At 38.3% G+C, this 22,927-nt stretch overlaps 1 protein-coding gene across 1 annotated transcript; it reads right to left on the bottom strand.

Moving 5' to 3' along the window:
• Window positions 1–291: 291 nt before the first annotated feature.
• TIMMDC1 (translocase of inner mitochondrial membrane domain containing 1) lies at window positions 292–22,653 on the bottom strand. Its single transcript, XM_004436543.3, has 7 exons — window positions 22,260–22,653; window positions 19,663–19,828; window positions 16,048–16,136; window positions 15,478–15,545; window positions 6,705–6,783; window positions 3,433–3,543; window positions 292–960 (listed from the first exon to the last, which is right to left on the bottom strand). The coding sequence occupies exons 1-7, from the start codon at window positions 22,451–22,453 to the stop codon at window positions 810–812; spliced, it is 858 nt and encodes a 285-aa protein (XP_004436600.1). The 5' UTR covers window positions 22,454–22,653; the 3' UTR covers window positions 292–809.
• Window positions 22,654–22,927: the final 274 nt, after the last annotated feature.

The following is a 22,927-nucleotide window of genomic DNA, read 5'->3' as shown; positions in this document are numbered from 1 at the left end:
GTCTAACACCAAAACAAAGCACTAGCAGTTTTTTCCCCTCAGTACACTTACTTCAGTCCTTTTCTCCCCCTCATTTAGTAAAAGTTACAGTCTGCAGCACAGCTTCCTTCCTAGGCAGCAAGCTCCTGCAGCACAGAAACTGTGTATCTATTCTAAGTAACTCTTCCCACTACAGTGTAGATACCTCATCAGCAATACTGAGACAGGAAACAAGTTGGGCTGCTTCTTTAATAACGCTTATCTACTTCCTTTTTGTTAAATTTATATTTTATTTCAAATGGCATTGGAATCATCTTTGATTTTTATTAAAACAAAACCAAACACTATTACACACTTAGGCCCATGCTGCTTCTAGGACCCAAGAGCACAAGAGTTTCACAGACCATTTGCCTTCCTGGTTCTTTCCTCTCCTCCTCCTACAGGTTCCTAGAGTATCCTGTTAAAGGGCTACAAGAATAAATAGACAATCTGTAGAATTCCACTTTAATCTTTTGGGAAATTCTTAATTTACTGTTGTAAAATCCAGGGAGAAGAAATATATATTGATCAATCAATACAGATATAATGTCAAATATATAGACCAATCAATATAGATATTGATACGTATTTAAATTTAAGGATAAGTAAAGTAAGAGTACACTAGCCCAATCCTTGGTAAAAACAAGATAAGAGCAAGTTACTGCCACCACAGGTGCCAGCGCTAACATTTGTCAGCAGGTTGACCAAAGAGGAGCCTGACCACTGGCGTTCAGTGGACATGGCAACATAGCTCCTTCAACTCTCCAATGAGTTTCAAGTCCAGAAGGTTTTCAGTCCTTGTCTTGTTTATCTGTTGATGGAGGGTTTCTAGGAAGATTTAGCAGTGCTTCAATTTTCTTAGCATCATCCTTGGATTGATTTTTCTGTAAGCTGCTTTCAATCTCTTCAGGGAGGAGCTCAGTAAATTGTAGTCTGGCTTTCCTGCAATCAAACAATGAAAAGGATATACCAAGTACTGCTCCATTTCTTTAGTTTTTAGAGTTTTTAAAAATATAGTATTTGTCTTATTCTCCCTGCAACTTATGAGCAAACACTGCTCCTTGCACGTCAAACACAATGACTTTCTTCTCTCTCCTAACCTGTTCCACTCACAAGCCAACTAGGATTCTCACATTACCAAAATGGACACTGCCATGGCAGCAGCTCTGAGTCAAAAGATATTCCAGAGTTTTTGCAGGGTTGATGTGCAGATGCTGAAGTACCTGAGCTAAGGTGTGAGCCTCGCAACCTGGCTGACCTTTTGCCCTCAGGACTGGGGCGATGGGACCCCCACCCACTCTGTTAAACCCTCTGTTGGCAGACCTTGTAGGAAACGCACACGGCTACGACAGTGGTAACCTGGGTACAGAAAGGTCAGGCAGGACAACACTATAGAGGTATATTTACCAAGAGTTAAAATCTAATTTCCAAGTAACAGATCAGTTCTTTTTCTAAATCAAGTATTAGCGTCTTCCTTTCTTTACATGATTAACAGGGTCACCTATGACTTTCTTCTCAGCTCTTCACAAGCAGATTGGAGCATTTCTTCTCCACATCTCTACAGCCAGTGTTCTACGTTTTCTGCTCACTAAGGCAATTTTTTAGACTCTCTTTGTTTGATTTGATTTCTCTATGGTTATTTTCAAGCAAAGAAGTTAATAAATAAATTAACTATTTATTAAATTAACTCTTTTCAAAAATATCACATATACATATTACATATATATAACCTATACATTTTTGACATTTCCTTCTGCCAGTGTTCTTTCATTACTATAATTCAAGTTATTGTTTTTACCCATTCTTGAGGTTTTCCATCTCTAAATAACTGAGGAACTTCTCTAGTTTTTTTTCTGGTTTCCTTTTTTTTTTATTGGACAAGTATTATTTGTTCATATTTTCCCAAATGTTAATTCTTCCATAATTTCCTGTATCAGATTCAAATAACCAGTATACTTCCTTACCTTTCCAACTCCTTTCTCAAAGCTTCCTTTTTAAAAAAGAAATCTCTTATGACAGCTAAAGAACTAGAATAAGCTAATGCTTTCATGCTTTTAATTCTCCATGATATCAAATTTTACACTGGCATCCAGAATTTTAGGTGCTTTATCCTGGAACCTAGATAACTTCATATCTCACCTACCCTCTTACTATGGAGAAGAGGAAGGAATGAAATAAACATATATTGAACATTGTGGTATGATTCTGCCCTTAGAATGGCTAAGAAAACTGAGGGTTTGAAGTTAAGGAAAATATCTGAGGCCATAGAACTAATTAATAGTCTAGCTGGGATTTAAGCTTTGTTTTTGAAGTTTCATTGGCTCCAAAAACAATGCTTTTTCTTCTATAGCACCTAAGTCCTCCAAAAACAGATCTATAGATATTAAGAACTTCTGTGTGTGTGTGTGTTTAGCACAAACGGAAGTTTCAAGTAAAAACATGGGGAAAAAAGACTGCTTATGTATTCAACTACCAAAGCAGCAGCAGCAGCAGAAGTCATCTTAGTGCCCAGGAAGCTGAACCGTGAGAATCACTTGTACAAGGACTGCCAGATGGCGGCCTGTCATGTTGATCTTACAAAGAACCAGCACAAGTCGGCTATCAGTCTGATTATGGTACCCCCGGGAATGACGAGATGGAACAAGCGAAAGCTTTCGTCTTCCTCAGTGGCATCTGGTCCGTGAACAGCCACTATATCTACCTAATTCCTGTGCGTTCACAGCAAGAAGTAGAATCTTTGAATGTGGAGACCTAACATGCTCTCCACAATATGGAGAATGTTGAATGCTCTCAAAAACTGTTCATAGATGTATGTGTAAACTGCGTATCACCCTTTTGTTTTTGTTTTTTTTTTTTTTTGGTGAGGAAGATTGGCCCTGAGCTAACATCTGTTGCCAGTCTTCCCCTATTTAGTATATGGGATGCTGCCACAGTAAGGCTTGATGAGCGGTGTGGAGGTCCGCACCTGGAATCTGAACCTGCGAACCCCAGGGTGCTGAAGCAGAGTGTGCAAACTTAACCACTACGCCACTGGGCCAGCCCCAAGGGGCAGCACCTTTTAAATAAAGCCAAGTAAAGCTCATTCATTGCTGCGCATTTCCTTTAGGTAATTTCCTATGCAGTCAAGAATAGAAAAAATATGCAACCAAATGAGATTTACACATCTTAACTTTTAAGAAAAACATATCTCAGGAAAGAGCTTCATCAGATTAAAAACAAAATTAGTGTCTTTCATTTTTCCATTCTCTTTAATTAAAAAGATTAAAAGACCAGGTAGGCTGCAAATTGAGAGACTCAGTGCAAAGAAACTCTTCTTTGAATTGAGTGGCAGTTTACTGCACATGGGTTAAGAGGACACCACTCTAAGGCCTCGGCTAGGAAAGTCAGATACGCTTATCTTCACAGGCTCCTTACCATTCTTCCACTTTCAGCTCATGGAGTGCTTTTCGATCCTTCTGTTTTCTCTCCTGAACGGTCTCACCATAGTACTTCTGAAGTGCCATCATCAGGCTTCCTATAGGAGTGCTGAGGGGGAAGCAGGGGGAAAGCTTAGGAAGAAAGAGCCATGAGACACAACATGTGAGCATCTCTACTAAGGCTGAGCAACACCAACTGAGCACTTGTGCACAGACAGGTCCAGAACAATGGACAGTTAAAGCATCCTTGTCCAATGAAGAAAAAAATACTAAGGTAATTTCCTTTTTGGTCTGAACAATAGAGAAAAACAATCACTGCAACTTCCTAAAATTAACTGGTATAAAAACAACAGGTCTATAAATTGGCTCTGTTTTTTATCATGAATGATAAATAAACCAGGAAAATATATATTTATGAAACTCTAGAAGTAGCTTTATACTGAAGGTTTCTCAGAAATGAAATCAGTACCAGCAATGGTACCAGATCCCCCAGGGGGCAGGAACTGTCGAGGGCGTTTCTGGTTGAGGAAAGGATGCTACCGGCTTTTGGGGTTGGAGCCACCAAAACATCCTAAAGTGCAGGATGCTAGCACAACAGTCTCACCGACAATGCCAATAGTTACCCATTGAGAAATTGATTTAGATAATAATTATTACAGTAACAAAGAGTGTTTGACTCGTGTTCTCAAAGAGAAGCAGTTTTTGACTCTAATATAACTTACATTCCCTCTGGCTATAACTTAAGTAAACACATTTTAAAAATTATTTTTGCTAAGTGGAAATGTCCCTCAACAGATGAATGGATAAAGAAAATATAGTATATACAATGGAATACTGTGCAGCCTTAAAAAGGAGATTCTGTCTCATGCTACAACATGAATGAACCTCGAGGATATTATGCTAAATGAAATAAGCCAGCTATAAAAAGACAAATATTATGTGATTCCACTCATATGAAGTATATAAAGTAGTCAAGATCATAGAAACAGAAAGTAGAAAGGTGGTTGCCAAAGGCGTGTGAGGGGGTGGAATTAATGTTTAATAAGTACAGAGTTTCACTTTTGCAAGATGAAAAAGTTCGAGATCTATTGCACAACAATGTGAATATACTTAACAATGTGAATATATACTAAACTGTACATTTAAAAATGGTTAAGATGGCAAACTTTATGTTATGTGTTTTTTACCACCATGTAAAAAAATTATTCTTGGTGTTAAGTTCAACAGTTTTCATCTTCAAACAAAGCTGGCATATTAATAATAAAACAAAAATAAAGTCAGCAATGGATTATGACATGCTGAACTTTAAAAAAAATTTTAATTAAAAAACCCCCCCATAAATCTACAGTGTTAACTCCTCCTGGAAAGGAGGCAGAAAAAGGGAGTGGGTAGGTGGAGGGGAAGGGAGAACTCTTCTATTCAGGTGAATTCCTGATAATAAAAATGGAAGAAACGATATAGTAGCAAATCAACGTTTTGCAACCACCTTTGTAATAACTGATTACAGCATGGATCATCAATGGATCATTAAAACCACTAAAAGAAGGATGGCTGGAGAGCAGGCTAGTCACACAGTCTCACTCCACAGATTACTTATTAACCACAATGGGAAAAAGATACCTTTGTAGTAGACAAATTTAGTAGATACCAAATGTGGTAGGCAGAACTCCAAAATGGCTCCCCAAACTTTCCTGTCCTAATCCCTCAACTATGAATACACTGAGCTATATGATGAACCCATGATTACATTATGTTATATGGAAAAATGGATTTTACAGATGTAATTAAGGTTTCTAATCAATTGAATTTGAGTCAATCAAAAAGGAGATTATCTGGGTGAAGCCTTTAAAAGCAGCGAGTTTTCTCTGGCTGGTGGCAGAGTGAAAGTCAGAGAGATTTGAAGTATGAGGAGGATTCAACGTGTGGGTTGCTGGTTTGAACATGGAGGGGGCACTGTGAGAAGGAATGTGGATGCCTCTAGGAACAGAGTGGTGCCTGGCTGACAGCCAGCCAGGAAATGGCAACTTCAGACCTATAGACACAAGGATTCTGTCAATGACCTGAATAGTTTGGAAATAGGTTCTTCCCCAGAGCCTCCAAATAAGAGCCTGCCTGGCCAACACCTTGGTTTTTTTGGCCTTGTGAAACCCTGAGCAGAGAACCCATCCAAGCCTACCTAGACTTCTAACCTACAGAACTGTGATATAATAAATGGGTGCTGTGTCAAGCTGCTAAGTTTGTGGTAATATGCTACACAGCAACAGAAAACTAATAACCCAAATAACTCAAGTTAACATCACTTATAAAGGGTGACATAATATGTCTCTTGATGTGATACACTGAGAAGGACACAACTTCACCTGTGTTGTATTCCTGATGAAAACATTTAACCTAAATCTAATCATGAGGGGATAATCAAACAAATTTGAGAAATAGTCAGGGGGAAAAAAGGCAGTGGAACTGTTCTAGCTTAAAGAACTCTAAAGAGAGATGACAACCAAATGCAATATACAACTGGATCCTGGGCTAAATATAGATATATATATGGCATTATTGTAATAATTGAGGAATTTTGAATATGGACTCTATCTTAGATAGTTGTATTGAATCAACACAAAATTAGTTATTGTGATCATTGTACTGTGATATCATTGGAGAATGTTCTTTATCCTCGGAGATACACACTGATATATTTAGGGGTGAAGAATTATGAGGTCTCAAATGGTTTAACCAAAAAGAAAAAAGAGAAAGAAAAAAGAAATATACACACATCCTACACATATACAGAGAGATAGAAAACAAATATGGCAACATGTTAACAACTGGTGAATCCAAGTGAAGGATATATAGGTGTTCAATGTCCTAAGTTATTCAACTTTTCTGTAGGTTTGAAATTTTTCAAAGTAAAAAGTTGGAGAAGAAAATTTTAAAAATTTATTAAACAACTGAAACCTAAACAGAATTCTTTTATAGAACGTGCTTTTAACTATTGCTCATTCCTCGTTCCTGCTTCTTATAAGTACCTTTGTTCAAACTACAAATAGTTTCAGGTGTTAGTGATACTTAAACAGTTTTTACCCAGTGAAAACAAAGTAAAATCAACAACTGAGGTAAAATTAGAATTGGACAGTCAAAGCTACTGCCAAATACAAGACCAGAGACATTTTACGGGCTCTAAGGATTAAATTTGTTCTTTAGAAATGAAGGAGATTTTTAACAGGCATTAATGAAAGTTGTATTAATTTAGAATCAAACTATGGTAACACTTACCCTAGCAAGGCTCCAATGATGCCACCAGCCACCAGACCATGCAGGCCTAAGTTTATTCTAAAAAGACTTCCTGTGACAGCTATTTAAAAACAAACAAAAAGGCAATATTAAATCTTCTTTAAATACTTGAATTCCATTTAATTTTCCTTCTATGAAAAGGACATAAATCCCTAAGTAAGCTTTCTGAGCCCAACATTAATATACCACCGCAACCCAGATTTCCTGACTCTAAAATGCCAATACAGCTAGCTTCTCTTCCCCTCTGCAGGTTCAAAGGAAGAAACGTTCCTTTTACAAACCTAATTCTTCAATCTGGTCTATGGATCCAACTTCTCATTCTGCTCGTTTTTGCCCACCTCTCCTTAAAAATCTGTAATGTCTTCACTTCCACTTCTTTCATTTCTTCCTTCTTCAAGGAAAGCTTTCTTCAAATAAACAACAAAACCCACTGCAGCTTACGCCTTCCCAGAGCCTTACCCTTTCTGTACTGCTAGACGACACCTCTCAGGCAGGACTGCAAGCGGGCATTCGGCCTACAATGCCACCTGGTGGCCGATGCACGGGTCCCCTGTCCTTCCCACTGGGATTGTACATCCACCATGTTCATTCATTCTCCTTTTTCACCACGCACAACACAACTAATGGCATCTCAGGCGGTAACTTTTTAAAAGTAACATTTGAGTTTATATTTATTTAAGTACTACATGTTCACTTTTAAAATTTTCTAAATTTTTAAATTAACAAGAAGGAAAATCATCTTTAACTCCATTACCCAAAGACAGTAATAAATTTGGTCTTTTTTTCTAGTCTTCTTTTCCACACAAAATATTTTTAAAAACAAAATATTTTTTAAAAACTTATGAGAATAGCCAAAATCTTGAACACTGACAACACCAAATGCTGGGAAGAATGAGGAGCAACAGAAACTCTCATTCATTGCCGGTGGGAATGCATAATGGTACAGATACTTTGGAAGACAGTTTGGCAGTTTCTTACAAAACTAAACATACTCTTACCATATAATCCAGCAATCACTCCTTAGTATTTATGTAAAGGAGCTGAAAACTTATGTCCACACAAAAACCTAAACACAGATATTCATTGCAGCTTTGTTCATAATTGTCAAAACTTGGAAGCAACCAATATGTCCTTCAGTAGGTGATGAATAAAGTATGCATCCAGACAACGGAATATTATTTAGTGCTAAAAAGAAATGAGCCAGCCCTGGGGGTCTAGTGGTTAAGATTCGGCACTCGCAGAGCAGTGGCCTGGGCTCGTTTCTGGGTCGGGGAACCACACCACCCATCTGCTCGTTGTCATATGTGGCAGCTGAGTGTTGCTGTGATGCTTAGAAGCTTTTTCTTCTCAGCTAACTTTGAATTCCTTGGATAAATTCCACTTGGCCATGATGTATAATCCTTATTTGTTGCTGGACTTGGTTTACTAATGTTTTGTTAAAAATTTTGGGGTATATACCCTTGAGGGATAGTGATCTGTAGTTTTCTTGGCTATCTTCATCTGGCTTTGGTATCAGGATAATACTGGGCTAACAGAATGAGTTGGGAAGTGTTCCCTCTTCTATTTTCTGGAAGAGTTTGTGAAAGAAACTTACCAAATAGCCAGGGAAGCCATCTGGTCCGGGGCTTTTCTTTGTGAAAAGATCTTTTAATAATTTAGTTTATTAACTTGTTATATAGCTATTCAGATTTTCTATTTCTTCTTGAGTAAATTTTGGAATTTGTGTTTTTTTTTTAATTGGTTGGTCTTGTTAAAAAATTGTCTCTTTTGTTGATCTTTTAAAAGAACCAACTTTTGGTTTCACTGATTTTTTCTATCGTTTTTCTTTAAATTTCACTGAGTTTTGCTTTATTATTTCCTTCTATCTGCTTACTTTAGGTTTATTTTGCTCCTCATTTTCTAGTCTTTAAAGGTGCAAGAAGCTTATTCATTCGAGATTTTTCTTCTTTTATAACATAGGTGTTTACAGCTATAAATTTTCCTCTAAGTACTAATTTGGGTGTATCTCATAAATTTTGATATAATGTGCTTTCATTTTCATTCAACTCAAAATATTTCTAATTCACCTCTGTGGTCTATGGGTTATTTATAAATGTGTTTAATTTCCAAATATTTGTGGATTTCTCCCCCCTTTTTTTTTTAGTTTAATTCCATTGAGGTCAGAGAACATACTTTGCATGATTTCAATCCTCTTAAATTTATTGAGACTTGTTTCATGGCTTTGCCTATGGTCTAGACTATGGAATGTCTCATGTGCATTTGAAAAGAATGTGTATTCTGCTACTGTTGGGTGGAGAGTTCTAGAGATGTTACTTAGGTTACAAAGGTTGATAATGTTGGTCAACTCTTCTATATCCTTGTTTTTTTTTTTTTTTGTTTGTTTTTTTCCTTTTTGTGAGGAAGATCGGCCCTGAGCTAACATCTGCCAATCCTCCTCTTTTTGCTGAGGAAGACTGGCCATGGGCTAACACCCATACCCATCTTGCTCCACTTTATATGGGATGCCGCCACAGCATGGCTTGCCAAGCGGTGTGTCGGTGTGCACCCAGGATCCGAACTGGTGAACTCTGGGCCGCCGCAGTGGAGTGTGCGCACTTAACCACTTGTGCCACCGGGCCAGCCCCTATATCCTTGTTAATTTTCCCTCTAGTTGTTCTACCCATTATTAAAAGTGGGGTGTTAAAGTCTCCAACCACTATTATTGATTGTCTATTTATCCTCTCAATTCGAAGTGTTTGCTTCATGTATTTTGGAGCTCTGTTGTTAGATGCATATACGTTTATAAAAGTTATATCTTCTTGATGGATTGGCCTTTTAACTTTATAAAATGTCCTTCTTTGACTCTAGTAGTTTTGTCTTAAAGTCTATTTTGTCTGATACTTGTATAGCCACTCAAGGTCTTTTTCTTAGTTTGCGTAGTATATCTTTCTTCATCTTTTTACTTCCAACTTATTTGTTCCTTTGAACCTAAAGTATGTCTCTTGCAGACAGCATATAGTTGGATCTTTTTTTTTTTTTAATTTTTATTTATTTATTTATTTATTTTCCCCAAAGCCCCAGTAGATAGTTGTATGTCATAGCTGCACATCCTTCTAGTTGCTGTATGTGGGACGCGGCCTCAGCATAGCCGGAGAAGCGGTGCGTTGGTACGCGCCCGGGATCCGAACCCGGGCCGCCAGCAGCAGAGCGCGTGCACTTAACTGCTAAGCCACGGGGCCGGCCCTAGTTGGATCTTCTTTTAATACAGTTGAACAATCTCTGCCTATTGACTGGAGGGTATAATCCATTCATATTAATGTTATTATTGATGTGATTCGATTTAGGTCTGCCATTTTGCTATTTGTTTTCTGTATATCTTATTTAGTTCTTTTTTCACCTCTTTACTACTTTAAAAAGTTACTTTCTTATTACTTGCTTTAGTGATTACACTATTCTTCTTAACTTATCATGATCTACTTCAGATCAGTACTAATTTCATTCCAGTAAAATGTAGAAACATTGTTCCAATACAGCTCCACTACTCTCCCATCTTTGTGCTATTACCGTCATTTATGTTATATATATATGTTAAAACACAACAATACAAGATTATTATTTTACACAACCACATGTATTTTAAAGAAGTTAAAGGGGAAAACAGTTAAGAAAAGAAAGAAGAAACAATAAACTTACAAAGTCTTTTATATTAACCTATATATTTACTATTTCTAGTACTCTTCATTTCTTCCTGTGGAGTCAAGTTACTATTTGGTGTCATTTCCTTGCTCCACTATACCTCTATTCCTTCCCTCTGTTTTGTATTATTAATGTCATATATAGCTTTAGTTATATGCCCAACACTTCAATTTTATTATTATTTTATGTAACTGTTTTTTAGATCAGTTAAGAGAAAAAAATATTTATATTGGCTTTAATAATTACTTATATAATTGTCTTTATTAATGGTCTTTAATTCTTCATGTAGATTCAAGTTACCATCTGGTATCACTTCCTTTCAGCCCGAAGAACTCCCTTTAGTATTTTTGTAAGGCAGGTCTGCTAGCAACAAATTCTCTTTCTTTATTTGCCAATGTCTTTACTTTTGCCTTCAATTCTGAAGAATGGCTTGCTAGATATAGAATTCTTAGTTGACAGCTTATTCTTTTTAGCACTTTGAATGTCATCCTACTGCCTTCTGGCTTCCATCATTTTGATGAGAAGTCAGGTGTTAATCTTATTGGGTGTTCCTTGTATGAGGTTTTTTTTTTCTTGCTGCTTTCAAGATTTCTCTTTGTCTTTCAACATTGTAACTATTATGTGTCTAGGTGTGAATCTCTTTATCTTTATCCTTCTTGGAGTTTTTTGAGCTCCTTGGATGTGTGGATTAATGTTCTTCATCAAATTTGGGAAGTTTTGGCCATCATTTCTTTTTTTGTTGTTTTTTTTGCTGGGAAAGATTCACCCTGAGCTAACATCTGTTGCCAATCTTCCTTTTTCTTTTTTTCTCCCCAAAGTCCCAGTATATAGTTGTATATTCTAGTTGTAAGTCCTTCTAGTTCTTCTATGTGAGCCGCCACCAAGCATGGCTACCGAGAGATGAGTGGTGTGCTTCTGCGACTGGGAACCGAACCCGGGCCGCCAAAGTGGAGAGCGCAGAACTTGAACCACTAGGCCATCAGGATTGGCTCCCATTCTTTTTTTCTTTTTTTTTTTTTTGTGAGGAGATCAGTCCTGTGCTAACATCTGCCAATCCTCCTCTTTTTGCTGAGGAAGACTGGTCCTGGGCTAACATCCATGCCCATCTCCCTCCACTTTATATGGGACGCCGCCACAGCACGGCTTGCCAAGCAGTGCGTTGGTGCATGCCCGGGATCCAAACCGGCGAACCCCGGGCCGCTGCAGCGGAGCGCACGCACTTAACCGCTTGGGCCACCGGGCCGGCCCCTCCATTATTGCTGAAAATACTTTTTCTGCCCCTTTCTCTTTCCTCTCCATCTAGTATCCCCATTATACATATGTTGGGATGCTTGATGGTGACCCACAGATCTCTGAGGCTCTGTTCATTTTTCTTCATTTTTAAAATTCTGTCCTCCACAAGAGACAATCCATACTGATCTATCTTCAAGTTTACTGATTCTCTTATTCTATCTCAAATTTGCTGTGGAGGTCCTCCCCTCCAGAGAATTTTTAGTTTTCATTATTGTATTTATCAACTCCAGAATTTTAATTTGATTATTTTTTATAATTTCTATCTTTACTAATATTCTCTATTTGATGAGTCATTATCATCATACTTTTATTTAACTCTGTAAAAATGGTTTTAAGTCTTTGTCTGCTATGTCCAACAGATGGGCCCCGTCAGAGACATTCCCAATGATTGCTTTTTTTTTTTTTGGGGAGGAAGATCAGCCCTGAGCTAACATCCGTGCTAATCCTCCTCTTTTTGCTGAGGAAGACCGGCTCTGAACTAACATCTATTGCCAATCCTCCCCCTTTTTTCCCTTTTTCTCCCCAAAGCCCCAGTAGATATTTGTATGTCATAGTTGCACATCCTTCTAGTTGCTGTATGTGCGACGCAGCCTCAGCATGGCCGGAGAAGCAGTGCGTCGGTGCGCACCTGGGATCCGAACCCGGGCTGCCAGTAGCGGAGCGTGCGCACTTAACCGCTAAGCCATGGGGCCGGCCCCTGATTGCTTTTTTTAATCCCATTTTTGTATCCCACCTTTTAATTTTTTGTTGTTGAAAACTGGACATTTTTAGGTAAGAAACTACAGCAACTCGAGTTGGAACAGCCCCCTTACCCAAGGGCATGGCTGTGGTTCTGTTTATGTAGTGACTTGCCTAGACCAATTTTGTGGAGTCTTTTTTTCTGTAGAGTGCAGCCACTGATATCTCTGCTCAGTTTTTATTTTTATGTCTGGCTTCCTAGGAATCACATCAGCTTAGCAGTCAGCCAATGATTTGTCTGAGGTTGTGCTTAAACATCTTAAGCCAGTAAGCCTTCCACCCTTTGCCAATGGATCTGTCTGTGGCTTGAGGAATGCATTCAAAGGTTAAGCAGTTTATAAATCTTTTCTGGCTTTTACTTTCTGTGTTCACAAGGGCTTACAATTAACCATCGATAAGTAGCTTGCCAGGGCCCTCACCAGTCTCTCTTGAGTGTGCATAGATACTTACACAAGTGTGCAACTGTCCCGAGTTCTCGGGATAAGTAGGATCTTATTAAAGCCCTCTTTGGCTGTCTTGTTCCCTGAATATCCCTGTTAAGATTCTGCCTCGTCTGCTAGTCTATTGCTTACCCAAAACTGTATCAAAACCTTGGATTAGCTGTGTGATATTGTCCTTCCTTGACTGTTTGCGATTGTTTTCAGCAACATCCCTAGGCATGGAATTTTCTGTGCTCTGCTCCAAATAAAGTCAGCCACTTTAAGCAGCAGAACTGCTGGTCCTCCCAGGCTGCCTTGCCCTTGTGGAACTTCTGCATCATGGAGCTAGGAGTTAGGGAGTGGGAGCAGCCCCAGGCTGAATCACTACAGATTCCCATTATTCTTACCGAGATTCAGTAGAAATTCTTGAATAAATGCTTCTCAATTTGTTGTGTGCCCTTGGTCAATTTCCAGCATCTTTAAATGGTTGTTTTAATAATTTTGTCCAGTTTTATTGTTGTTTTTTGGGGACAGGATTTGCCAAGCTCCTCACTCAGCCATCCCAAATGTTAAATATACTTTTATAAATGTCCACACCAATGCCTAATAATAATGGTGAGGGGAGACAGCCTTGACCTGATTCTGACTTACGGGGAAATTAGTATTCACCATTAAGTTCAATGCTGATTGCTGGTTTGAGATAAAATTTCATATTGTATCAGATATATCTTTCTCTTCTTATTTTACTAATTTCTACATTCAATCAAGAAACATTTATTCTATTCTACTATGTGTCAAACAATTGTGATATAAAAGCAAACACTATCTCTGAATTTAAGTAAGTCATCTAGTAGGGAAGCAAAACAAGTAAACAGCTACAACATAGTGTTGTAAGTGCTTTGATAAAACTATTTACAGTAAATTATGGGAACACAGGGGAAAGACACTTAAACAGATCTAAAGATAGGAATATGGGGACTAGAGAGGACTCCCTAGGGAAATTAAAGCAGACAGATGAGCCGAACCTTGAAAGATAGGTTAAGTAGGAGCTGAACAAACTTAGTTGTGGGAGTGAGAAGGTGGGTTCAAGAAGAGGGACCAATATAAAACAAGAATATTCTGGTTTTGGGAAATCCAAGTCGATTCATAAGGCTGGAGCAAGAATGTTGCATGGGGGCCAGATCAAGAATTGACATTAGAGTCATGGGAAACTATGTAAGAATTTCAAACAGAAAAGTATTATAATCATATTCATCTTTCAAAAAAGTAACTAAGGCAGCAGTGGAGGTGGAGCAAACCAAGATTATAAACAGGGAAAATAATCTGATAATAGCAGGTAAGAGAGTCCATATATATTCAAGGAAAATCACTGACAGGTCTAGAAGTTTGGAAAGAGGGGGATAAAGGGCAGGACCATATCATCACTTGGTTTCCAGTTTTGTGATTTAACAGGGTAGATGACAGAGAACATAACATCAGGAGCAGGTATGGAAGTTGGGGGAGGAGGACAAGAGTTTGGTTTGGATACAGGTTTGTGAGCCTACGGAATAACCATGTAAAAATGTTCTCAAATTTAAAAAAGTCAAGTTATAGCTGCTTCAATGCTATTAATGTCTATTTTTAGTTTTGTATTTTAAAATGGTTTTATTAAAATGTTAAGTTCAAATTATGCATATGTGTGTTTGCCTGGGCGTGTATACATATACAGAGTAAGAGTACACCCCAAAGAAAGACAGCACAAGTGATAAAGCAAGTGGACTGAAATGTTAACAACAGCTGAATCTCTGCATGTAAAGGGTGTATGATGTTCCTTGTTATTACTTTTATTTTTGCAATTTTTTGTAAGCTTGAAATTATTTCTAAATAAAAAGTAAAAAATACATCATGTGCAGTGCATGTGTTTGTTTTTGTATGTGAGAGAATGTACATGAGTTAGTGAGTGTCTGAGTGTACATGGTAGTGAATGTCATTTACATTTCTGGAAATAATACTGCAACACTTTTAAAAAACTGTTCATTTTTAAAGAGAATTTATCTACCAGAATTTATCTACTAGAGGCAGAGATCTTTAAAATAAAATCCAAACTCTTATCATGAAAAATTCGGCCCTTTTCTACTTCACCTCACCAATCTCATCTCAAGCCGCTCTTCCCCTCACTCACTATGTTCCTGCCATATTATTCAGCTTTTGAGGAACCTTCCTGCCTTAGAGCCCTCACCCTGGACGTTCCCTCTGCCTAGGCTACTCTTCTTTGCAAGGCTTGCTCCTCCCCATTCTTCAGGTATCAGCTTAAACCTTACTTCTTCAGAAAGGCCTCCTCTGATCACCCTGCCCACATGAGATCTCACTGCTCCACGTATTTGTTACTTGTATCACGGCAACCTATTTTTCCCATCCACATCAGATCCTAAAACTCCATGAAAGCAAGGCCCTTTTCTGTTTTGTTCACCAAGTATACCAAGCGCCAAGCACAATGCTCTCCATACATTTTGCATGAATGCTGAGTAAGATGTGATGAGAAGCCAACCAAAGAATTCAGTAGCTCTGATTTATAAGTCCTTATGTGTTTCTTAAACCATATTTGAGAAGACTGAAAAATGTAAACAAGAACAAACAAAACAATCTCTTACCTCCTGCAATGACAAAATGGCTTAGGGCATTTTTATTTCGGTAGACACTTAGACCAGTGTTCACTGTGCTGGGAAGAAAGGAGGAGGAAAACATGAAATTTAAAGCATACCCCATTTACCTTCCTGACTGCAATTTTCACTAAAGTGGTAGGTATTAGTTTAGAAGAGCCTACTATGTCAATCCCTGGTCCTAGTCTAGGCCCGTTTAATGTGTTCCAGACTAGTAATATGCCTATGGATTTTCTAGGGTGGACCTTCTGCTGAAGAATGAACCAAAAAACAATCAAATTTCTGGACTAAATATTCACTTAGAAATAGAAACATAAAGAAGAGTTTTGCAGAATTTCCCTTACTTAAAAACCTTGTATCTTTTTTGATATTAGTTGGTAGACATCCATCCAAGGATGCAAAGCTACAATTGGACCAATCTTTTATACAGATAGATAAGAATTCTTGAGAAAAAGGTATTATGAATCACTTTCATGTGGGTGTTCAGTTTTTATAATCCCACATGCTCGAAAGATGTGCTCCTAAAAGAAGACCCTTTGTCAAAATTCAGAAAGAACTTACTTGAATATAGTCACAAACACTGTAGTTCTCCAACTCCAGCGCCAGCCATACCGGATGAAGCCTCGCAGGGCAGCACGATGTGCAGATTGCTAAAGTTAATAAAAAGGCTGTGAGGCTCTGAGACACATTGACATTTTCCTTACTCTAAAACTGTGGTGGAGAGATGTCAGCTATGGATAAGGCAAGGACACCCAAACAGATAGAAACAACAGAAGATCTCTAGAAACATCATTTTTTAAGTATTGAAGCTTAAGCAAAAGTCCCATATGCATCCTGTTCTAGCAGGAGACAGAAAAGGAACTAGGAATTGCCAGAATTAACCAAGTAATCCATCAACTAAGTATCAACTGAGAATCTATATGGCAAACACCATGACAGATATAAAATCAGTACTAGACATGCTTTTTATATTCAAAAAATCTTGAGGAAAAGAACAATATAAAATAAAGAAGAACTGATTAAACGGTAAATTAATGGGTAAGGACTAAAGTAATAAAGATGTGCAGGAGAGGAGCAAAGGAAGAAAAAAGAACTAATATTTACTGACCACGTTCTATGTGAAAGTTGTGTTACCATATTACCTCACTTAATCTTTACAACATTTTCTTCAGGCAGGTGTTTTAGTTTTAACTAAAGCATAGAGAGGAAGTTTCTAACCAAGATCACTCAACCAATGAGGAATAAAGTCAGAGCTGTAAAGTATGTTGTCTCCACCGTCCATTTTCACTAGACTACCATGGAGTGAGTCTGGATTTTTAAAAAATCTGAGAGAATCCCTAAGTGGATCCTTAACTACTGTATGATACTGGGCAAATCAAAACGTCACTGAAGGGTATCAGTATGGACTCATGGCTTTTAATAAATAGGTAGATAAATACAGAAATAGATACAGATGTGTGTATGAATGTGTATCTAAATCTCTCTCACACACACACACACACACACACACACACACACACACATTTCCTAACTCTGTTTGCCTCAGGCATAGAAGCCATGATACCCCGGTAGCAAACAGTATAGCAAACACCTGATATTGGTTTTTTTTTTTTTTTAATTAAAAAAATTTTTTTTTGCTTTTTTTTTTTTTTTTTTTAATTTTTTGTTTATTGCAGTAACATTGGTTTATAACATTGTAAAAATTTCAGGTGTACATCATTATACTTCTATTTCTGCATAGATTACATCATGTTCACCACCAAAATACTAATTACAACCCATCACCACAAACATGTACCCAATTATCCCTTTCACCCTCCTCCCTCCCCCCTTCCCCTCTGGTAACCACCAATCCAATCTCTGTCCCTATGTGTTTGTTTATTGTTGTTATTATCTACTACTTAATGAAGGAAATCATACGGTATTTGACCTTCTCCCTCTGACTTATTTCACTTTGCATCATGCCCTCAATGTCCATCCATGTTGTCACAAATGGCTGGATTTCATCGTTTCTTATGGCTGAGTAGTATTCCATTGTGTACTGGAAAACAGTATGGAGATTTCTCAAAAAATCAAGGATAGAACTACCATATGATCCAGCTATTCCACTGTTGGGTATTTATCCAAAGAACTTGAAAACACCAATTTGCAAAGGTACATGCACCCCTGTGTTCATTGCAGCCTTATTCACGATAGCCAAGACTTGGAAGCAACCTAAGTGCCCATCAAGGGACGAATGGATAAAAAAGCTGATATTGGTTTTTAAATACCATTTTCCTCTAAAAGAAACTAGAGCTCCTGGGTGAAATAGCTAATTCCAGGGCTGGTGCTGAAAAAGTTAAAGATGAGCCAGGAACACCTTGCTGTGCCAAAAAGTAAAGGTGTGCTCAAAGAATGATGTGGACATGTCAAAAGGCACAGGAGCTAGCCTGAAGGGGCTTCAACTGTCCAAATACAGGCCAATTTGGGCATCAAAAGAAATAATGATAATAAACGTACAGAATAAAATAAGAATCCATGAGTCCACACTGATATAAATAAATTATAAATAAAGAGAGGGGAAGGGAAAGCCCTTCCCTATAGTAGAATACTAACAAATAAATGTAGGAAGTATGTAATTAGAAAATGGCCTTCTGGTAACCAGCACAGTAATAACTGTTTCAGGCAAGAGTCATCATTGAATGCTAAAACTAGAGGGTAGCAATTTGATGAAAAACAGGATATTTACATAGTCTCAAAGTATCTAATAAATATCCATAAGATATTTATTAATTACAAAGGGAAAAAAATAGTAACTTTACAGTGGATAAGCCTGGCAGAGACCATCTTAACCAAGTGACTGAAGTAGACATCATCAGTAAAGAGACAAATAGATACCACGTGCTTCTGATATAATGTACTGAGAGGGCAACGTCAATTCCTGCTACAACACATAGCCAGAATCTAATCACAAGAAAACATCAAACAAATCCAAATTGAGGGACAGTCTACCAAATAAATGGCCCATAGTCTTCAAAATGTCAAGGTCATGAAAGTTAAAGAAAAACAAAGAAAATTCCAGATTAAAGGAGACTAAAGAGACATGACAGGCAAATTCATCATCTGATCCAGCATTAGATCCTGGACCAGAAAAAAAAAATGTCTTATTATTTACTTACTTTTAAAATAAATTATATTAGTGGGACAACTAGCAAAATTTACATAAAGTCTGTAGATAATAGTACTACATTGAGGTTACTTTCCTGATCTGGATAATTATATTGTGGTTATGTAAGAAAGTGTTCTTGTTTTTGGGAAATACACACTGAAGTTTTCATCATGTCTATAACTTACTCTCAAGCAGTTCACAAAAAAATGAAAGAGAATGATAAAGCAAATGTGGTAAAATGTTAACATTTGGAGAATCTGGGTGAAAGGCATATAGGAATTCTTTGTACTACTTTTGCAACTTTTCTCTAAGTCTGACATAATTTTTAAAAAAAACCCCAAAACAAAAAAACTCTCTGAGCTGTAACTTCCTCACTAATATATCAGAATTGATGTACAGATCTAAGACATACCAAATGAGTTAGTACTCTATAAACCATAAAGTTATAGTTATAAATGTTAATTATTGTTTAGTGTGAGCTATTGTATGTACTCCATGGAGGCTTTGTGAATGGAGTAAATATGCTACAGCTGAGCCTTGATGATTTAGCAGATTAGAAATATATTTCTGGGCCGGCCTGGTGGCTTGGCGGTTAAGTGCGCGCGCTCCGCTGCTGGCGGCCCGGGTTCGGATCCCGGGTGCACAGCGACACACCGCTTCTCCGGCCATGCTGGGGCCGCGTCCCACATACAGCAACTAGAAGGATGTGCAGCTACGACATACAACTATCTACTGAGGCTTTGGGGGGAAAATAAAGAAATAAATAAAATCTTTAAAAAAAAAAAAAGAAATATATTTCAGCAAGTACAGCCATCATGGTGATCCCTTCTGAGAACAAGAAAAGTGGTCTGACAAGCCATGTGTGTGCACTTCAGCATTAGTACTTCCATTGTTATTAAGTATAAACATTGTTTCTTTAGTCTGACATCCTGAACCCTCCCAACCCCACCACCTAACTGAATGATTAAGTGTAAAGTGAACGGCTAAACTGGTGTATCCCCAAATCCTATTAGAACACCAGTACGTACCACAGCATCAAACCGGTTATGATAAATTTCTGCTTGGCTCTGCTCAATGTAGCGCTGTTTAGCATGAATAAAAGCTGGTATTCCCCCATATGCCCAGCCAATGATGCCTGCTGAAACTGCTGCTTGATAAATATTCTCAAGTTCCTTTGAAGTTCTCTGGTGTTCACTAAAACATCAAAAAGACAATGTTTGCGATTAGCTTATGGATACTGCTCTCCAAAAGACAGTATGATCAGAATATTTCAAATGCTAACACTACTACATTTTTCATTATGGGCAGAACCAATTAAATCCTCTAATGAATTAAATAGTACAATTATGTTACAAGTAGCTAAAATCTTAGCCCACACTGATCTATGCTATAGAAATTAGGGTAGTGGTGGGTTACTCTTGGGAAGGCACTGACTGGAAGGAGCACAAGGGTGGTTTCCGGGATGCTGGTAACAATCTCTCGGTTACACAGCTATGTTTAGTTTGTGAAAATTCATTGATCAGTATACTAATGTACATTCTTCTAGATGCATATTATACCCCAACAAAAAGGTTTTTTTAAAGGTGCTTTTATTTGATGACTATTACAACTCTACCATATCCCTGGAAACAGGAAGAAATTGTGAGTTGGATGTGGAGATCAATATTTCCTCTTTTGAATTTAAGCTAACTTTTTGGAAATTACAAACTTATGGGATTTGAGGACAATGTATGCAAGAATAAAATTCCGATGGAACAAAAAATCTAAACCCTATTTTTCTGAACACTTTAACTTTTTTGTCACGCTAAGATGGATCTGTACTATAAAAAGCACTGAATGAGAACTCTCACTATGCAGTGGGCAGCACTGACCAACCCAAAATAACAAGGAACAACCGTTTATTCAATTTATTACTCTCAAAAGCTTAAGAAACTAGAACCACTAGTGGAGCTTCCAAGATGTCCTCCAGAAATTGCTCTAAAAAATAGCTAAGTTTGTAAGTATTAAGTTACTATAAATAATGGCTCTCCTAGGTAAGTAAACTACTAAATGCTAATTATTTACATTACTAAATTGCTTTCTTCAGAGATCATACAAGTGTTTATCTAATTCTAAATGCCAACAACAACATTTCTGAAATCAGTCAGTGGATCTTTACAGTTCCTGCATCTCCGAGAGAAATCTAAATAAAATTTCTTAGAAACTGTAATTCTTAAACTTATATCAATAAGAAAAACTGCTGTAATTTGAACTTTATATTTTATCTTTTATAGTGAATAAGATCAAAAACAATATTTACATAAAAACTGGTCTATGGCAGAACTCAGAAAAGAGAAAATGGCAAAGAGCTTAAGATTTAACAAGCCAGGAGATGTAGATGCTCTGCCTCTTTTTCATCCTCTGAAAAATTCCATGACATAGGTGATATTTATCTCCATTTTATCAATATGGAATTGGAGGCTCTAAAAAGTTCTATAGTTGGCCCAAACGCTAATGAATGGTGAAGACACACAGCACACTGGTGGGAAGGATCTAGACTATGGTAACAATAATGGGGTTGTGGTTCTGTCACTCACTGCTAAGTGATCTACAGCCAGATCACCATTTCTGAATCTTGGTTTCCTCATTCATGACATGGAGGGGAACACCAAAGTTACACTTTCAAATTTCTTTAAGCTCCAACATTCTGTAGTTAATAATAAAGCTGATCAAAAACTAACCTTCTTCTGTTATATATGACATAGGATCTTTCACAAGTATTTCAAATAAATACTGGAAAGACCAATGAGAAAGGTTGCCTCATTATCTTAAAAAGTAAGATGATGGAATCTATATAAAGTAATTAAATATAATTCTACCAGCTCTCTTGTCCCAACTATCTCAACAACATAGCAAATCTTCAAAGTTAATTTAACCACTCGATAACACAGTGTAGTACAGTAAAGTAGTCAGAAAGGGCAAATTTCTCACCAGTAATCGATGAATGAGTAAGTGATGAAATGAATGAATGAAATATCCTGAGTTTTTCATTAAAGTTACTTCAGTTTGAAGGGTTATCCTTTATTCTTAAATATCCTTATTTGTGAATCCAGTTAATATCTTTTCTTTTATAAGATGATGAGACAATAGTTGCTACTATTTTTAATGTATTCCTTATTTGGCAGAATAAAAGTTTTACAACTCTCTCTGCCATCTCTCCAACCTACATTTTTTTGGAGGGGCGAGGGGCTACTGCTCACGAAATATCAAAGTTTGGGATCCAGCGAAAATACGAAAATACTGGAGTGGAATCCTGCAATATGGGTTCCAGGGTCAATTCCGACACTAATTAGCTCGGTCCAATTCTTCTAATGTGTAAAATCAGGGACTACACTAAGACCATATTCCCTAAATATCCCTAAGAACTCTGGCTTTCAATGAATCTCATCCTTAACATTTGATAACCGGCCTGTCAATCAACAGAACTACCAAACTGCAATGTAAGGATAACAGCTTGGGGTACAAATATTAGAACCCCAAAGCCCATTTAAAAATAAACCACACCGCCCTGGGTCCTTCGCCCCAGGATGACCCAAGTTTCAAGACATCTTCGCAGCCCCTCCCCACAGACCCTAGGCACTTTTACTCTTTCACAAACAGCTCCCGGAGGCGGTCCCATCCGGATTCCGGGTAACGGGGTTCTGGGACGTAGGAACGCAGCTTCTGGTCCTCCGCAAGGGCCTCCGAATCGGCAGCCACACCTCCCGCAGCAAAGACCCGAGGGAAAGGACCCAGCGCCCTACAGAAGAGGCACCGTGGCGCCGGCGGCCGCACCTCCATGGCCCTCTCCGAACCTGCGGACAGGCCCACACTTGGGCGTTCAGGGCCCCAAGGCCTCCCGGAGGCTCGTGTGAGGACAGTGACGATAACTGCACGAATGAGTGGGTGAACACCCGTGCACCAGGCCCGAGCTAAGCCAGAGCCAGATCCACGGCCGCAGCACCAAGCGCCGGCCCTCACAACCTGGCCTCACTTTGGAAGCCCTTAGACACACGATACAGGAAGTCCCGCCCTCATCGGGGCAAAGGCCAGGGGGCGGGGCGACGGCGGAACTTGAGGCAAGGAAACTTCCGGTTGGAGGCGGGACTGACCCAGCGGTGCCTGACCCACCCCCCGGAAGTGAGTTGGCAGCGAGTAGCCACGCTCAGTGCCGTTTGGCTCCGCCCCTAACCCCGTCTCCCTGCGCCTCCTGGGCTACGCACACTGGGATGGGGGTGGGTTCCAGTCATCAGAGTGGTCTTAGGCTGAAGTAGT

The sequence above is a fragment of the Ceratotherium simum genome, chromosome 15 (genome assembly GCF_057802395.1).
Source record: "Ceratotherium simum simum isolate JZ-2026a chromosome 15, ASM5780239v1, whole genome shotgun sequence".
In the NCBI taxonomy this organism is placed as follows: domain Eukaryota; kingdom Metazoa; phylum Chordata; class Mammalia; order Perissodactyla; family Rhinocerotidae; genus Ceratotherium; species Ceratotherium simum.
This window is presented reverse-complemented; position numbering and strand designations above follow the sequence as displayed.

Excerpts from the sequence above, each read along its gene's own strand:
- TIMMDC1 (XM_004436543.3), bottom strand. The coding sequence starts at position 22,453 with ATGGAGGTGCGGCCGCCGGCGCCACGGTGCCTCTTCTGTAGGGCGCTG. Across the intron at positions 16,137-19,662 it reads ATAACCGGTTTGATGCTGTG|CAATCTGCACATCGTGCTGC; the intron begins GTACGTACTGGT and ends TATTAACTTTAG. Across the intron at positions 6,784-15,477 it reads CCATTTTGTCATTGCAGGAG|CTGTCACAGGAAGTCTTTTT; the intron begins GTAAGAGATTGT and ends GTTTTTAAATAG.